Source organism: Callithrix jacchus, chromosome 17 (assembly GCF_049354715.1).
Source record: "Callithrix jacchus isolate 240 chromosome 17, calJac240_pri, whole genome shotgun sequence".
NCBI classification, from domain to species: domain Eukaryota; kingdom Metazoa; phylum Chordata; class Mammalia; order Primates; family Cebidae; genus Callithrix; species Callithrix jacchus.
Window position 1 is genome coordinate 54,491,119 of NC_133518.1, and position 18,745 is coordinate 54,509,863.

The 18,745-nt window shown below is 35.4% G+C and overlaps 1 protein-coding gene across 21 annotated transcripts in view; it reads right to left on the reverse strand.

The window, feature by feature from the left end:
• Window positions 1-18,745, reverse strand: part of ANKRD28 (ankyrin repeat domain 28) — a 208,642-nt gene that overhangs the window by 27,722 nt on the left and 162,175 nt on the right. For all 21 annotated transcript variants that reach the window (XR_013528648.1, XR_013528652.1, XR_013528650.1 and 18 more), the window contains 9 exons: window positions 18,136-18,214; window positions 16,805-16,919; window positions 15,468-15,550; window positions 14,527-14,590; window positions 12,983-13,051; window positions 11,253-11,393; window positions 3,364-3,475; window positions 2,450-2,476; window positions 2,022-2,096 (listed from right to left, as the gene is read on the reverse strand). Coding sequence is in view for 15 of the 21 variants with exons in the window: in XM_035278351.3 (XP_035134242.1) it covers window positions 2,022-2,096; window positions 2,450-2,476; window positions 3,364-3,475; window positions 11,253-11,393; window positions 12,983-13,051; window positions 14,527-14,590; window positions 15,468-15,550; window positions 16,805-16,919; window positions 18,136-18,214 (765 nt within the window). In the remaining 6 variants the exon portion in view is untranslated. The remainder of the gene's footprint in view (window positions 1-2,021; window positions 2,097-2,449; window positions 2,477-3,363; window positions 3,476-11,252; window positions 11,394-12,982; window positions 13,052-14,526; window positions 14,591-15,467; window positions 15,551-16,804; window positions 16,920-18,135; window positions 18,215-18,745) is intronic.

The following is an 18,745-nucleotide window of genomic DNA, read 5'->3' on the forward strand; positions in this document are numbered from 1 at the left end:
TTTTCACTGTACCAAGTTGTCCTGAATGGGAGAGTTTGGAATAAGAAATTAAAGTAGCTTCTGAAAACCTCCTAGAGATAGATAGGAAATGCAAAAGTGGTGGTATAATCACATTTCATTGAGCCTAATTACTAAATTATTTCAATTTTTAGCTAAAAAATATTATTTATATATAATGTATACCCATGTCATAGCAGCACTCATTCATAATAGCCAAGAGATGGAGGCAACACAGATATCTATTGTCAGGTGAATGGATAAAGAAAAATGTGGTACATATTTAACAGCATATTATTATGCAGCTTAAAAATGAAGGAAAGTCTGCCACATGCTACAACATGGATGAAACCTGCTAGATGAAATAAACCAAACAACACAAAAAAATACTGTTATGATTCCACTCAAATGAGGTATCTAGATTAGTCAAATCCATAGAAACAGAAGGTAGGCTGGTATTATCAGTTTTAGTTTTGGTCTTTAAAAGATAAGATTCTGGAGATTGGTTGTACGGTAATGTAAATGTAATTAACACTATTGAACTGTACACTTAGAAATGGTTAAGAAGGTATGTTTTATGTTATGCTTTCTTTTTTCTACCATTACCACCATATACACATACAAAATCTTTGACCAAAAAATAGTAATTGAGAGAGATAGGGAAAAACCTACTAATCAATGTATAGCACATCATTAAATTGGAAGCACAAAAAGAGAAACTTGCCAAGTTGAGGGGCAGGGAGAATACAAACAAATTTCTAAAGAAACAATGTCATTAAACTAATAACTAAGTTCTAAAGACTACAGGGCTTTTGGGAGTCTTTAACATGCTACTTGTTGAATCTCCCCAAGGGGGAATAGTCTGGCACCTAGAAAAAGCTCAAGAAATGACAGTGACATCATTATAATGAGAATGATGCTGCTGCTGTTAATGCTGCTCAGTCTTCATTTCTTGTCATCAGTAGTAAAATGGCTGTTTTTTCCATGCTGGATTTGCCTTTTCAGACTTATTTACTATGCGTGTCTGGGAGAGGTGATGGTGTTTCTAAGAATGCAAAGGGCAAAGAAGCAGGAAGCTTCAAGAATGCTTTCTTAGTCATTTAGGACATGATAGGAAGTATCAGTGGGGAGAAATAGCAGAAAATTTAATGTATATACGTCAGTGTCAGAACACATGCAAGGAGAATAGTAAGATAAAAAAAAAACGGTAAATATGAAAAGAAACAATCAAATGAATCACTGACCTTGTAGTGTTCCACATTAAATTAAGGATACATTCTTACAAGCCTTTTACTAAAACATCAGAGATTTCACAAACAGCTAGTGTGGCACCCTGGTCTCCTGATTCTTAAAGTACCCCCTTCCCTTTAACTCTAACATTCTTTGTCTCAAAAATAAATTCTTTCAGTACAGAAAACTAGATTAGGATTTACTTGAAATTTAAGGTAATACATTCTCATTTGACTTAAAAAATTGTCACATTCTTTCTTAACCCTCTCCATTTAGTGACTCACACTGAAAAAAAAAAAATGAGAGGAATCTTAAAGTGGAAGGGATATAACAGACAATATAGCCAAATACTATAGTGTGAACACCTGAAGGACCAGTGAACATACAACCAGTTAGCACCCCAAGATCACAAAGTAAGCAAAAAATTGTACAAATACCACTGAATGTGTGTGTGTATAGCAACTGCTTAGCAACTTATAAGGCATTCCACAAGGGCAGCACATTTTAAAATTCATCATCACAGGCGTATTCTCCATATTTTCTCCCTCTTTCTCTCCAGAAGGCCCTGGGGGAAGCCCAAGGATCACTGTCTGTCTTTTTTTTAAAAAGAAACAGAAATAACAAAAACAAAAACGCAGCATATTAAATAATTCTCTGAATTAAAGAAAGTTCTCAAAGTTTTAATTCCATGGTAACTATTACATGGGCCAAAAGTTTATGGTACTAGTTTGAGTCAACACAAACAAGTATTAGATATTTTCAGTAAACAAATTGGCTATGAAGGCAGTACTCACAGCCAAGTGTAAAGGGCTTATTGTTGCTCTATTATCTGAATCACTCAGCATGTCTGTTCCTGAGGTTTCCATTAACTGAAAAAGAAGAGGCATTTTAAATGTCAGAAAGATATACTACTGCAATTATTCTCTCCCATACTTCCAGTTCAAATCAATTTTAGAGTATTATTTGGTAACTCAGCAAGCTTATAAAACACAAATATTATGAAAGTGTAGTAAGGACCCCAGACTAAAAGCTTTGAAGACAGGCTATAAAACTAAGAGTTTGGGGGAAATGCTACTTAAGTGCCACCAAGTAAACATCTTCCTTCCTTCTGTACACAATTTCTGTCACTGTTTTTGCTCCTAAGATTATACAAAAAGACCTTCAGCTCTAATGAGAGGAAAAAAATAAACATAATTGGTAGGAGGAATTGACTTATACTTACAACATCTAGAGGAGTTTCACTTGCAATCTGAAATAAAGGTCAAAATAAAAATATTTAGTTTGGTAAGTATTCATCTATATTAAGTCTCAACTTACATAGGGCTTTGCTAACTTTTATTCTAAACCCGTGCTTCCTTTTCCTCCAAAAAGGTAGGTGTTTTAAATAATTTTATATCACTGCAGACATCAAATCTATATACATAGGTCTAAAATTGGTCTGAAGATCCATCATAACCTAAGAAAACAATTGTTATTTTTGTAACAGGGTTCCAAGTGCTATATTAAATTGTCAACCTCCTTTTTCTGCTTTTATATCCACTCTCCTTGAATTTTATTTCCCCTTGAAGTTTAATATAAGTTATAAGGTAAGTCTAAATAAAAGAATTTTAACCTAAAGTATCTGTTATACACATGAATACCTTTTCCTTGACTTTCCTTCTGGTTTGGCAAATTTGGTGAATGATGGTATTATATTTCAGAATGAGACCACAATAGAAATAAAAACTTCCCTTGCAGAAGTAGAGTCTCCCTTTTTAGGAAGGGCTGTGAAATAAATGGGCCTTTGGAATTCCCTGAATATATGTGGAAGATATTCCTCTCACAGAAACTTTTATTTCTCACAGAAGACACAGTTATAGTTCTTTAGAAACTTATGAGAAATATTTTTTTAAAGGGGCAGGAGAAGTAAATACTGCAGACACAGACATGGGGTAATCAGTAGCTCTCTCCAGAGATCTAATTTTCTCCTTTTTTAAAAGGAAAAGAGAATGAGATATATCTTTTTAAGAGGTATATACATTCTGAAAATGTTAAAAAAACAAAATGGAATTTGTTTCTTGATCCATTTATGATTTTTGTTAAATTATTACACTATAAACTCACATCAGGCCTTTTACAAGAATTCAGGAATCTTACCAGCTGAAGACATAGACGGTGACCATAAGCAGCTGAATAGTGAACTGCATTGTATCCTTGCTTATCACGGATCCCTGGATTTGCATCGTTTCTTAGTAAGTATTCCAGGCACCTATATACAACAACAACATACTGAAAATTCTAAATCTTGCATATCAACCAATGATAAGAGACCGAAATTAAAAATTGATAATTTTTCTGATACTTAAGTAATATAAAAATCATAAATGTATCACACTGTAACAATGTCATTTAAATGACACTATCATAAAAATTCAATGAAACATTCATAAAAGAATCTTCTTGATTCAAAGTAGATACCTTGAAAGGTTTTTTGTTTTTTTTTACACGAAGGCTCTTTTTTACAGTCTCTACACCACCACCTATTCTACTCAGACAATGTTGGACGGGATTAAAGTTTTGGTGGTGAGTACATAATACGGGTAATATTACTATTTATCTATCTAGAACACAGAATAAGTAAATTTTTCATTATGAAGCTCAAGAAAGGATGTGAAACAAAACCAAACCCCAAGAAACCAAGGTCAGAATTCAATGAACTTGAATTAGAGGACTAAGAAGAGATATATACACAGAGTAAAGTGGTAATAAGGTATTCATAAGAGATACTTCATTTCATTTCTGTGATATTAAAATATGAGGAAAATAATTTTTAAAAAATGACTATATGTACAACCACTATGGAAAAGTATGGAGATTCCTTAAAGAACTAAAAGTAAAACTACCACTTGACCCAGCAATCACACTATTGGGTATCTACCCAGAAGAAAAGAAGTCATTATATGAAAAAGGCCCTTTGCACATGCATTTTTTTTTTTTTGAGATGGAATCTCACTCTGACGCAGGCTAGAGTGTAGTGACACAGTCTTGGCTCACTGCAATCTCTGGCTCCTGGGCTCAATCAATTCTCCTGCCTCAGCCTCCCCAAGGGACTACACGTATGTGCCACCACGCCTAGCTAATTTTTGTATTTTTAGTAGAGACAGGGTTTCACCATGTTGGCCAGAATGGTCTTGATCTCTTGACCTCGTGATCTGCCCACCTCGGGCTCCCAAAGTGCTGGGATTACAGGTGTGAGCCCACTGCACCTGGCAGTTTGAATAAACAGAGGCTATTTTACCATTATGGTGTTTATAGCAGCACAATTCCCAATTGCAAAAATATGAAACCAGCCTAAATGTCTATCAACCAACAAGTGCATAAAGAAAATGTGGTATATATACACCACGGAATACTACCCAGCCACAGAAAGGAACAAAGTAACAGCAGTCATAGCAACCTGGAGTTGGAGACCATTATTCTAAGTGAAGTAATTCAGGAAGGGAAAATCAAATATCGTATGTTGTCACTTACAAGTGGGGGCTATGAGGAGACCGAAAAGCACAAAAATGATAGAATGGACTTTGGGGAGTCTTGTAACCAATGTGTAGTCTTTTATCCCTCACACGGAATAAAATTTTATCCCTCACATTTTACTCAATGTGAGGGATAAAAGACTAGACATTGGGTACAGTGAACATTGCTCAGGTGATCTGTGCAGCAAAATCTCAGAAATCATCACTGAAGAACTTACCCATGTAACCAAAAACCATTTGTTCCCCAAGAACTACTGAAATAAAATATAATAAAAATAAATTTAAAAACACCATATAGGGCTGGCTGTGGTGGCTAAGCCTGTAATCCTAGCACTTGGGGAGGCTGAGGTGGGTGGATCACGAGGTCAAGAGATGGAGACCATCCTGGCCAACATGGTAAAACCCTGTCTCTACTAAAAATACAAAAATTAGCTGGGTGTGGTGGTGTGTGACTGTAATCCCTGCTACTCGGGAGGCTGGGGCAGGAGAATCGCTTGAACCTGGGAGTGATGTTTGCAGTGAGCCGCAATTGCGCCACTGCACTCCAGCCTGGGCAACAGAGTGAGACTCCATCTCAACAACAACAGCAACCACCACAACACTATATAGTCCACAATTTATAATTGTAATAAATTTTATTACAGCAAATACAAGTACCAAAATAGAAATAAAAAAATTTTCCCTTAGTTTGGTACCAGTGATCTTGGGCCATAATGGTAAAATAGCCTCTGTTTATTCATTTGATACATGGAGAAACCAACTAAAAAAGTCTATTCATGTTCAAATTCCAAGTTTGTAATTATTCAATGATCATTTGTCTGGGATTCAACTATGTCTACCCAAATACTAAACTATTTGGGGAAAACATTCTTTAATCAAATACTCCTTGTTAAAAGTTTCCAAAATCACACTGAAGTCATATAAAAACAAATGAAAAGAAATTCGATAGCAATGTAAATGATCTTTCAGTAACTAGCTCACAAATATATGAGTGCCATTACTTCAGTGCTAACGCTTATTTCTTTAAATGCTGAATTTCTTAAAATGCTTTAGATCTCTTAGAAATTACTCTCAGAATCTTTATTGTAATATCTTCAATGGTAGCAAATGTTCCTCTATTTAAGTGCAAATGGTATTTATGCACAGCTAAAATTCTTTGGAGTCAAGCATAATAATAAAAAAAGATTAAAATGGGTATGACTATGATTAAAAAACAAAACAAAACAAATCCAAGTCTGGCTCTAAAGTAACAAGACTGGTGTTTTTTTGGTTTTGTTTTGTTTCATAAACTAGCTCTGAGAACAAGCCAGGAAAAGGAAGTATTTCAGTCAGTGTGTAAAATCTGTTTGTACATAGCCTTCTTTGGTGCCCATTTGAGACGACAGTGCTCACTGGGATGCAGAAAAAGCCTGCAAGTCTGTAGGAAGATTAATTTACAGACAAAAACATTTTATCCAAGGGCATTAAAATAAATCTTTAATCAAGTTCTCTAGATGTGATAGAAACAGTTCTCCCTTACTGACACCTGAGTACAAGACTTATACTAATATAATTTCTTTTATTGGCATACCCTTCGGATTTTGCTAAACAATATACATTTTCATAATTACTCTGGGTATTATCTTAAACAAGTGAAAAAGATTACTGACAGTAAGTTAAATGACTTTCCCCAAATCCTTTGGCTAGAATATGGCAAACCAAGGACTAAACCTCAGGTCTTCTTCTCTTTATCCACTATTTTTTCTATGTTCCCACAAAGGTTTGGAACAGTAGTTAATCAGTTATAGTGATAAGTTAACCAGGGTGCTTATAAAATACTGAACCATAAAATTACTAGATCTTGAAAATGTGGACTTCATTAGAGGGTGGGGACAGCAGAGTCTGTCTACTCTTTTTTCTGCTTCTACATTAACACATGCTGATTTTATAAAACCCAGACAATTAAGAAATGAAGATTCTCTATAATCTGTCTGAAATAAAATACATACACAAAATCTAAAAAAAGGTTATGGCTAAACAACAAACTATTCTGTTATATTTTTTCCTCCATGTTAGGCAAATTAAATATCATTATCCCCACTAACCACGTAGGTTAAATAGTTTAAATCAATCTATTTAAATTTCTCCTACTCTTACCCTACCACTCATAAACCCTATCACTTTGAGTTCTGATGCAAGTTCAGATTGATTCAAGTTCATGTGTCCCATGACTGGTCAGACCACTGGGTAAGGATCACTCAGCCAGAAAAACAGATGTGGTACTGTCACTCCCAGAGGCCCTCCCTCCTTTCTACTCTTCCAACATCATGGCATATAACAGTTCTTACCACCCCTGCCACCCCACCCCTGGCCCAAAAAATCAGTTTTAAAAAACACAACTAACCCTTATAGGAAGATTAGGATGTGTCAGAGTTGTTCCAAACAATTCATATATAATAAAATCTTTTAAACTCTACATAGTTGTGACTGAGTTTAGACTATTATTTCCATATTCACAGATGAAACAGGCACGGAGAGGTTAAGTAATTTGCCCAAGGTCCCACAGTAAGAGGTAGAACGCCAGTATCAAACACAGTGCTCTTACAGACATATACACAGTAAGCTTAACAAGGTTGCTGAATGTATGTCACATACAAAAGGCAAATATATCTTCTATATGCCAAAGCAAAAACAATTTAAACATTTTGGTAATAAAAAATATGAGACACATAGGAATAAATCTCAGCATTATAAAACTTCTACACACAAAAAACTGCATGATCCCATTTTTTTGAAGTTTGAAAACAGACATAAATTGCCACTAGAAGTCATAATGTGGTCCCATTTCCTGAGTGTTACTATGGTTTAAATGTTTGTGTCCCCTACCCTCATTCATATGGTGAAATTCCAACCTCAAGGTGAAGTTATTAGGTGGTAGGGCCTTTAAGGGGTGATTAGGTCATGAGGGAAGAGCCCTCCCTCATGAACGGGATTAGTGCCCTTATAAATAAGACCCAAAGGAGCTCTTTCACCCCTTCTACCATGTGAGAATATGGCAAGAATATGCCCTCAAAGAGTAAGTGGGCTTTCTCCAGACACTGGCCTTGATGTTCTTGACTTTTCAGCTTCTAGAACTGTGAGAAATAAAATTTCTGTTGTTTATAAGCCATCCAGTTTTTGGTTTTTGTTACAGCAGTCCAACCAGACTAAGACAATTGTTATTGCGTAGTTAGGGTTTTGCTGAAACAAATACCTAAAAATGTGGAAGAGGTTTTGGAACTGGATAATGGACAGACGCTGGAAGAGTTTTGAGGTGCGGGCTAAAGACTGTCTCCCATAAAACGTTTTCTAAAACTATATATAATATAAAAAAAGCTGTATGATAACACATATCAGGGCTTCAACTTTGATTAAGGCTGTGAGGGACATAAAATGATCTATATACACATACAGCAATACAACTGCTGATGATGGTTATCTCAGGAGAGCTGGTCTGAGGAGAATTTCTTCCTTATAAATAATCAGGAAAAACAGCCCTCAACCTTTCCATTCTCTTATATACAAACTATACACATGTATGGAGAAGACCCTCATCATCTTGCTGAAAGACAGCCCTCTATGTCTTTGCAAAAGGCAAATATAATTTTATTAATATTTCACATGTTTAATATGTTTATTGTGATAGCAGCCATATATTTGTTTGCTGGATTCTTACTTCAGAGGACTTGCTGAATGACTGTCTATCAAGAATGCAGGTATCAGGACAATGTGGGTGACTTGCAGAATGACTAGAATGAGTCAGGAAAGATTTCATGTATTTTTCCAATTATTTACTCAAAGTGAGGAGGAAGAGATATAAGGCAGAGCAGAACTGTAATTACTGTATGTCAGTCCTAAACAGCAGAAAACCAATGTTGGATTGTTAAAAATTCCAAAGTATAAACAATAACTTTTCCTGGGGAGCTTTAAAGGTAGAAACTGTGATGCTGACTGGGGATTAGTAAAAAACCATTTAAAAAACAAGCAAATGTACATTATTAAATAATAGTTATTGGAAGCTCTCAGGAATCTCTTCTTTTAGAAAATAATTCATTCTTGCTTTGGCGGAATGAATCAATTATGCCTGATTTCTTACTACTCAAGTTATTCCTGGGAATTAAAACCTTTCAATTTAAGAAAAACAAATCAATCCTTTAATGCCACTGTTTGAGCCTCCAAAACAATCACTTATTGAAAGGATGCCTCTGGCATCCCAGAATAGTTACTGTGGCTTATACTTTCTACGAGGCTCCCAAGGAACAAATCACTGAATCAATAAATGATAGCATTAGACAGGCTCTTTAGGATTTTGATACTTAATAAACATAGGAAAGAGAGGCTCCAATTAACAGTGCTAGATAATACACAGTCTCATTTATGCAAGCTAACAGGGAAATTTCATTTTCCTTTTACAAATGAAGAATATTCTGGCTTAGCAATTACTTGCTCATGCTCAAACAGGTATAGTATGGAAACTCCAAGATTTAAATTGGCTCTTTCTGATCCCAAAGCTCTTGTTCTTTCCAGTAAGTATATCAGGTTTAGTGTACACACTGAGGATTAAATATTTAAATAATAAAAGTCACTGCCTGCTTACTCAAAACAGTTTATATTCAGTGAGAAAACCAGAGATTTTAGTACTGTACCCTTCTATAGAAAAAGTAGATTGGCTTAAAATGAAACCACAAATCTCCAACACTATGGGTTGAATTACGTTATTCGCGCCTGCTTGTGCGCGCGCATGTGTGTGTGTGTGTGTGTGTGTGTGAGAGAGAGAGAGAGAGAGAGAGAGAGAGAGAGAGACAGAGAGAGAGAGAGAAAATGAGAATTCAGTGCATTTAGTGCATTTGTTTAAGGGCAAAGAATCAAAGTGTAATCTTTTTTGAGGGGGAAGGACTGTGGGGGACAATCTCTCAGTGGAATCTGGTTCATACTGAGCTGTACTCAGTAACCAGTTGTGAAAGTAATGGTAAAGGACTACAGACGGTGATAAAAGTCACTTTACATATAACTTATTTTAAGCAAATCTATAAATCAAATCCTGAAATTATAAAACTTATAAATTAGGGATAATCTACTTATCCAAGTTTACCGAAGTATTCTCTGATTTACAGTCTTTATCATAGATTTTATTTAAATAGTTGCTACCTCAAAACATATTTCATATTCTTGCAAATAAAGTACACATTACTATTGCCTTTAAGATTAGAATTTTAGGCTGGGCACAGTAGCTTGCTCCTGTAATCTCAGCACTCTGGAAGGCCAAGGTGTGCACATCACTTGAGGTTAGTAGTTTGAGACTAGCCTTGCCATCATGGTGACTCTGTGTCTCTACTAAAACTACAAAAATTAGCTGGGCATGGTGGTGGGCACCTGTAGTACCAACTACTTGGGAGGCTGAGGGACAAGAATTGCTTGAACCCAGGAGGTGGAAGTTGCAGTGAGCCAAGACTGCACCACTGCACTCCAGCCTGGGTGACAGAGAGAGGCTCCATCTCAAAACAAACAAACAAACCAACCCCCTAGAATTATAGTCACAAATCCAATGTAACAAAATGTTACTTATAAAAATGGCTTTGAAATTAAAGAGTTTATACTAAATTAACATTTGTGAAGATCAAATTATGCTTATTTTGAGGGTAAAAAATAAATATTAAAAACTGAATAATTCTATGTTATATGAAGTACATTTTATAACATTTTCCCCCAGAAACCATTACTTATTTTTGCCAATGATATTTTTACTCTTCACTGACCCACATCATGGAGAACTACCAGACACTGAAAATCTTTTTCTGTTTTCAATGAGTTTATTTTCTTCTAAGAAGAAAAAAAAAGTATCAAAATACAATAAGCAGGTCTTATAATTTTAGGTGAATATTACTATACTTATGAAACAGTTTATGCATCATTTATTCTTGTTTTCATCTATTCATTCTTGGCCAACATTTACTTATTCTGTCATCTAATATACTTATTTAAGCAACATGTAGTGCCCACTACATGCCAGATTCTGCCAGTTCAATTACTACCTTTTGGATACCAATTTACAAGGGTTCCTTGCAAATCTGAACTGAAATACAGGTACCTCTGAAGGATACCTGTATTCTAATCTCTACCCAATTTTCTGATGATATTGCTCATACACCTCCTCTCTCCCTTTCCCCATAATATAGTCACGGCTGTAGCCTCTGAGAAGTTAAGTGGAAAAAAACATGAACGTGATATTAAGACGCTCTTTTGGCAGGGAGGACAAGAAGGGACCTTATCTTTCTTTCACCAGAGCAGCTAGAAAAGCTGGTGCTTAGAATAGGTAGTAATAACAATGATTTAGGAATAACTATGAAACCAATTTATTTCCCTAAACAGACTAAGGGCAAAGATAATCAACAAAAAATACAAAGAGGAAACACAGATTTGCAACAAAAACATCCATGTGGAAGATGCCAGTTTATAGAAATATTGATTCTCTACTCTCACTTATATGGTACTTACTTGCCATCTGTGTCTGATGTAGCTGCATAGTGCAGGGGTGTGCAGCCTCTTTCATCAAGGTCATTCACACTTGCTCCTGATCCCACAAGAGCAAACAGGCACTGGTAATTGCAGTTGGCAGCAGCGTAGTGCAGTGGAGATCTTTTGCGTCCAAGTTAATACAAGAAAGATAAAAGCCAGAGGCATAACTAGTAAACAGAAGCATAGTTGACTCTTACTCCTTCCAGTTACAAATACTGTATTTACCTTGAGACTTAGACTGCCATATACTAAGTCTTGTGGAAGACTGGATGGAAAGCTAGAAGAAAGTAAGGTGGCAGAGAACCTTTAAGTATATGAAATAAGATAAAAATGAAGTTATTTCCATCATCTCCAGGCCGTAGCAATCCTAGTCCCAGTCCTTTGAGTGACTTTCAAATAATCTTCATATTCTGCTCAGAAATGTGAAAGCTTTCATTTTAAGAAAGTTTCCCCTACATTCATAAAAATGTTCTACAGTAGAGGTAGCAATTTCTATTCATGTCTCAGTAGAAGAACAAAGGATAAGATAAAAAATAGAAGAAACATGAAAAAAAAAGCAATTAATCCTGAATTACTTTGAAGCCTCTAAACTCATAATATTCTTCAGAAGCCCCCCTCTGTTATTTGTAGTATAGAATACCTGAAGTACTAAAAATTAATATAAACTGGATTAAAATATAATTATAAAAGCAAATTCACTATAAAAATATTGCATTCCAAAGCCAAAATGATTTTTTTATTTTATGGTTCATTAGTTCTTTCCATTAGCAGGCTTATGAGAGCAGTCTGTTCTTCAAAGTAATTATGGCATCAAATAGTTTTTATTTTCTTCTATTCATTTCCAATTTCCTACCATGCGCAATTCTTTTTACTTCTCTTCTGCACTGCTTCTATCACATGCACTGACACACATTCACATTTTCTTCTGACATACACCCTTCCCTCTCATATACTTTGCTGTGTATAATTCTCAAACTGCTGACACACATAGTTTTGCTTATATTGTCATCTCTATCTTTCAAACCAATACCAACAGCCTGCGATTCTTTCCCTGTATGGTTCTAATGCACTCTGTGTCAATTCCTACTCTAACTTAACAGTAGTTTTAAATACTGCTACCACAAATGCTTAACAATGGGGCCTGCTGAATGACTACAAAGACTGTCATTTCACAGCTGCCTTCCTGCTGTGAAATACTTAGTGGGATGTGTGGATGTGTGTGTATAAGATTTATATAGAAAAGGAGAAAGAAAAATTACACATATATATTTATAACCTATTTCCTCCCTCTTACTACTGCTCTGGAACAAGATATGGGCAGCAAAATCTCTCATCACAAAGAAATGACTTGGAGAAAGGAGAACTATATCACCATTTTCTAGGTATTGTGAATTTCTTGAAAAAAAAACCGACGTTCTATGGGGCTTTACATTTCCATAGCCATAATTAGGAGAGAGCAAGTACAGAGACATTTATAAGGCCAAGGCTGTTGGTGGTACACTAGGGCTGTGATAGGGACCAAAGAAGAAGAAAACTGTGAGTGAGAACAAATATTTTTAAGTTACTGACTTCAGCTGGGACTCTCAATGAATCATGATCACAATGTACAAGATGCGAAATTGTTCAGTTAATTTTCAGAAGCCAGTTAGAAGGTCAAGCAAGTCATTCAGTAAAAATAGGCTCCATAAAGAAACTATATCATACCCTACCTCCCAAATTTGTCCTTTTTGTTGAAGTCTGCACCAGTATTCAGCAGAAGGTTTAGGCACTCCAGATTCCTATTGAGAGAAAATATAGTTAAAAAACTTAATTGGCAGTGATTTTATAATGAAATTGGTAGGTTTAAAGAAGCATGGAAGCATGCTTTTAAACGAAGATAAATGTGACAAAAGTGACTTGATTTACATTCCATGAAGAAGAAAACATTAAAATGCATCTTAACTAGAATTCAGAAAGTTACATACTTATATATTGGCACACTGATAGGAAATAACACGATTCATGTTGTCACTGTCTAAAAGGAAGATCACATTTGCAAGAGATTCTGAGGCGGTTTTAGGAAATAACATGCTTACAGTTTTTTTCTTTTCTTGAGACAGAGCCTCACTCTGTAGCTCAGGCTAGAGTGCAGTGGTGCAATCACAGCTAACGGTGGCCTCCAGCTCCCAGACATAAGTGATCCTCCAAGTCTCAGACTCCTGAGTAGTTGAGCTTACAGGTGTGAGCATGAGTCCCATCAGCTTTCCCTTATCTTCTCCTATACTATGACTGCTTATGTATACGTATCTCTAAGTTAATACTGGAGGAAAGGATATTACTTATTTCCATAATTTTATAAACCTGAATATCAAGTTGCTAGGTTACAATGAAAACTATAACTGCCAAGCAATAGACACTCAAGTCTGTTGTCCCTCTCTCTGCAGGCAAGTTACATGGAAGTTAGGTTTTAACTGGAAGGTTCTCTGTCTGGCAACCGTGGAAAAACAAGGAAGCCAGTCACATGCTCACAGTCCATATCTACTACTTAGACTTAGGTGGTATATTCTTGGTTCAACATACTTGTCCTCTGAAATCACTGAAAAATTTTAAGGAATTATCAGAGGATAAAGTCCTTGTAAAATGTCCTTTTGAGAAATCATGAATTAAATGGCTTATCACAGATCTAAATTATCAGAAGCATTAGATAAGCAGCATGTTTTACAGGCCATGAGTTTTAGCTGAAGTTTGTTGTTCATTTGAACTAACTACCTAATTTTCCCTGGTGGTACTATTTAAAACTTGGTATAAAATCTTCTGATCTCAAACTTAACTCTTCCTAGTAGAGGTAAGACACAGCACAAAATGAACATTGTTTTTCCTGAAAAAAAAAGTGATTTTAAAACAAATCTACTTAAAAGAGTACTTGTATTATTTAGAATATTCCCAGTATTTTGATGTTCTCATTTGAGAACATACTTTTTAAGAAATCGTTTTATTAGTTTTTTTTTTCACTTATCCAAGAATTACGTTCTTTTACAGAAGGCAGTATTTCCTTTCATAGGTTTATTCTCTCTTTCACTTATAACCTACACCTTGGCTGGAAGAAGATGAAAAAAGGTATTCTGCCACCGTGGAGGTTTTTTTCCTAAACAACTCCTGTTTTGTTTTCTATTTTCTGGCAGCCCAGAATTAACAAAAGAGGAACAAAGATAGGAGAAAACCTGCCATGACCAGCTATCTTTTTCTTAAAGAAATAAAAATACTATTAACATACCCTCCAGCTGCAGCTGCATGTAGACAAGTCCTGCCAAAATCATCTGGGGTGTCTATATCAAATCCTACAAGAATGAATACATCTTATTTATAACAGACTTTACACTAAATAATTTTGTAACAGACTTTAAAGAATTATGCCATGAAATGTGAAGAATCACATCCTCCCCTCCAGTCCCAAACAAACTATGGGTTCTGAAGTGCCAGAGTGCCTGTTTAAAAGACAATATGATATAATGGAGTATTATTTAGCAATAAAAAGAAATAAAGTGCTGATAGTGATACATGAATAACCCTTGAGAACATTATATTAAGTGAAATAAGCCCATCACAGATGATCACATGCTGGGTGATTCCATTTATATGAACTATTTGGAACAGGCACATTTATGGAGACGAAAAGTAGATTAGTGGTTGCCTAGGGCTGAGGGAGAAAAGAAATGGAGACTAACTGCTAATGGTCTTTCTTTAACAGGGGATGAAGAGGGTTTTCTTTTTCGTTTTGTGACAGAGTCTTGCTCTGTCACCCAGGCTGGAATGCAGTGGTGCAATCTCAGCTCAATGCAACCTCTACCTGCTGGGTTCAAGTGATTCTCCTGACTCAGCCTCCCAAGTAGTTGGGGTTACAGGTGCTCACTACTATGCCCAGCTAATTTTTGTAGTATTTTTTTTTTTCAGTAGAGATGAGGTTTCATCATATTGGCCAGGCTGGTCTTGAACTCCTGACCTCAAGTGATCTGCCTGCCTTGGCCTCCCAAAGTGCTGGGATTACAGGCATGAGCCACAACTCTAGGCCTGAACCCAACATCTTCTAAGAGAGGTTATTAAATTACCCCTACTGGACCCGTCTGCATGTAATTTTTAAAAAGCAGGATAAAGAAACTGTCAAAAATTTTGGGGGGTTTGAGGAGACATACAAAAGTCTTCAAAAGTTACACTTACCTGAAGAAAGAAGTTTTCTGCAGCAATCTGAAAAGCCACTTAAGGCAGCCAAGTGGAGGGGGAACATTCCATGTATGCCGCGCCTAAAGTTAATAGGACAGGACAGTATCTTCATTTTAACACAAGAAAAATACAATCAGTTACATATACTACAAAGAGACCACTTACTTAAGTGAAATATAACTAAAAGAGTAAAAATGTTCTAACACTTTGGAGAGTAATTTGGTTAAAGGCTGATGGTGGGCATAACTTACTACCCAACCATTTTTCTCCAAAAGTAGGGTTTTTCACCCTCAGGACTATTGTCATTATGGACTTTGTTGAGGGGAGGTGAGAAGCCATTCTGTGCATGCAGGCTTACAGGCTAGGCTGTTCAGCAGCATCCCTGGGCTCTACCCAATGAATGTCATTAACATGAACACCTTCCTCCTCAAATTGTGACAATCAAAAATGCATTTGGATATTTGCTCAGGGAGCAAAATTCACTACGCTGTCACTCCACCATTGAAACATTTCCATAACAAAACATGTTCAAGAATATTTATTGTAGAAATTCTGTAATAGTGAAAAATGGGAAGCAACTTGCATTTTCAAATAAGGAGAATGAATATGAAATCTTTATACAATAATTAAATTCTATAAAATGAACTAGAGCTACTTGTACAGATGTAAAAGAAGAACCAAATTTGTATCTACATGGCTAAACCAACAAGCTCATGTAATTTTTTAAAAAAAGTTACAAAACAGATAGGTTCAGTACCATACCATTACAGAAAATAAAAAAGATTTAAAACTTGTTAATAAACACATGTAAATGTGATACCAAGAATTAGCAGGTATCTTTCAAATAAAATATTACATGGGAACTTTAAAATATAAAATAAATAAAGGTAAACTGTTCTGACTGACCAAGATCGGGGTGGTAGGAGCAGGAAATCCTTTGTAGGATTCCAAGGAATTCCTGAGGTTGGCACAGCACAGGCTGAAAACTATTATCTATAGATAGCATTTGGATGAAAAAAAAAGCATCTGGCACATACAGCTTTCTGGGACTTTTAAGTACTACTAGTTAAAAATAAAGAGAACACAAAAATTAACAGCTCTTATCAAAACTGCGTTATGGTAAGACACATAAAAATACACCAGCTTACCAAATAAAATTCTATTTAAACACTTTAACCTACCATTCTGTCAATACAAAAGATAAGAAAGTTCAAGCAATTAATACAATATTGAGAATAAAATCCACATTTCCATCTGAAATATCTAGAAAACTGCAGTTCAATTCCCTTTGTGCTTGCTGGGGGCAGTTATCAACACCTCAGTTAAGTACTTACTTTGCAGTGTCAGCACCACTTGTAATAAGAGTGTTGATCAGCAGCTCATGGCCATACCGTGCTGCTATGTGCAAAGGGGTATTTCCATTCTTATCCTCACAGTCGATTACAGCTCCTGCAATACAGGACTTACTGTCAGACACCAGACCATATAAAGATCAAATCATGATCTTTATTACATGAGAAGAAATAAAAAATGCTGCTCATGCACAAACTAATAGATACGGCAATTTTTTTTTTTTTTGAGACAAAGTCTCACTGTGTCGCCCAGGCTGGAGTGCAGTGGTGCGATCTCAGCTGACTGCAACCTGTCTCCCAGGTTCAAGCAATACTTCTGACTCAACCTCCTGAGTAGCTGAGACTACAGGTGCGCACCACCACGCCGGCTAATTTTGTATTATTACTTCACCATATTGGCCAGGCATGGCCAACTGGCATGATCCCCCCACCTCAGTCTCCCAAAGTGCCGAGATTACAGGCGTGAGCCACCGTGCCCGGCCAGAAATAGCAATTTTAGCTAGATTCTATTTATAGCTCATTTATCAGGCCAGGCAATAGATTTACAGATTTTATACTTAAAGCAATTGTGTGAATTAAGCATAGGACATAGTCGATTTTTAAACTGACAAGAGAGTTCTGGGGTCCAATAAGTTTCAAAACTGCTGTATCAAAACAAAATTAAACATAATTCTTTAGAGCAAGACTTCAGAACTTCAATGTGCATACTCTGTGTCATCAAGACTGAATGCAATACTTCAAAAATTATTGGATCATAAACTTATTTCAACTTTTCCCCCACAAAACTATAGTACCTATTATCTTGAGGATAATTGACAAATAGTTTCTTGAAACATGCCTTGGAAAACAGTGATTTAAAGTAATGTACTTAAAAGTTCTTTTGATTTAAAAGTTTAGCTTGCCTAATATTAAATACAAAAGAATACAGGCTCAGGAAATTAAAATCCTGAAAATAGTTGCAGATTCTCAACAGGGGAAAATGATAAATGTATAATGTATATACAGAGTACACACACTAACATATAATACAAATCATGGTAGAAAGGCAATTTTCTATTTAGCAATATTAAAAAATGCTAATACTAACTGCTGAAGAAATAACATAATTTAGGGAAACAAAACATGAAAAACTTAAGTATGAAAGATATCTACATGATATTTTATACTCTTTAATATATTTTCATGGACTCTGAAATCATATATTAAAAATACACAAACTGCAATGACAATTCCTCAATACCATTCATGTGGTGGATGTTTTTACTACATTTAAGAAAAAAAAAAAAACAAAAAAAAACAGAAATACTTTTTACCACTCTGGATAATGGTTTGTGATCGGGAGAATCTACCATGGAGGGCAGTCATATGCAGTGGGGTTTTCCCATCTTTACTCTGTGGGAAAAAAATAAATAAATTACTCACTCTACTGTGTCCATAATATGTAATCCTTGGTTCTGTTACCCTCTTGCATCTTTATTTTATAACTATTATACAAGAATTAAGCTTAACTGAGGCCTATGGAGGTAAAACAGCTGTTTAAAATTATGAATTAATTTTTTAGCATGTATATCATAAAATGCAAATATACAAAAATTCCATGCCTACATTTTATAACTGGGAGTGGGACAGTAAAGATGTGCCTCCTAAGTTTCAGATTCAAAATTTCACATTGCTCCCATGCTTCCATTCTAAGAAATTCCGAATCCCTCCTTCACCAAGTAAAAGTGAATATCAGAATTAACTCTGTGAATGTTGTGTGGATACATTTAAAAAGATAACTAAAAATAATTAATTTCAGTCAGTATAATTTAAAAACTACATATATTTGTTTATAGTTATGTGTAATAAATATTTTCTCAAATCACTTAAAATAATAAATCAGACTGGCTACACACATATATATTTCATTGAGAAGTTCTAAAG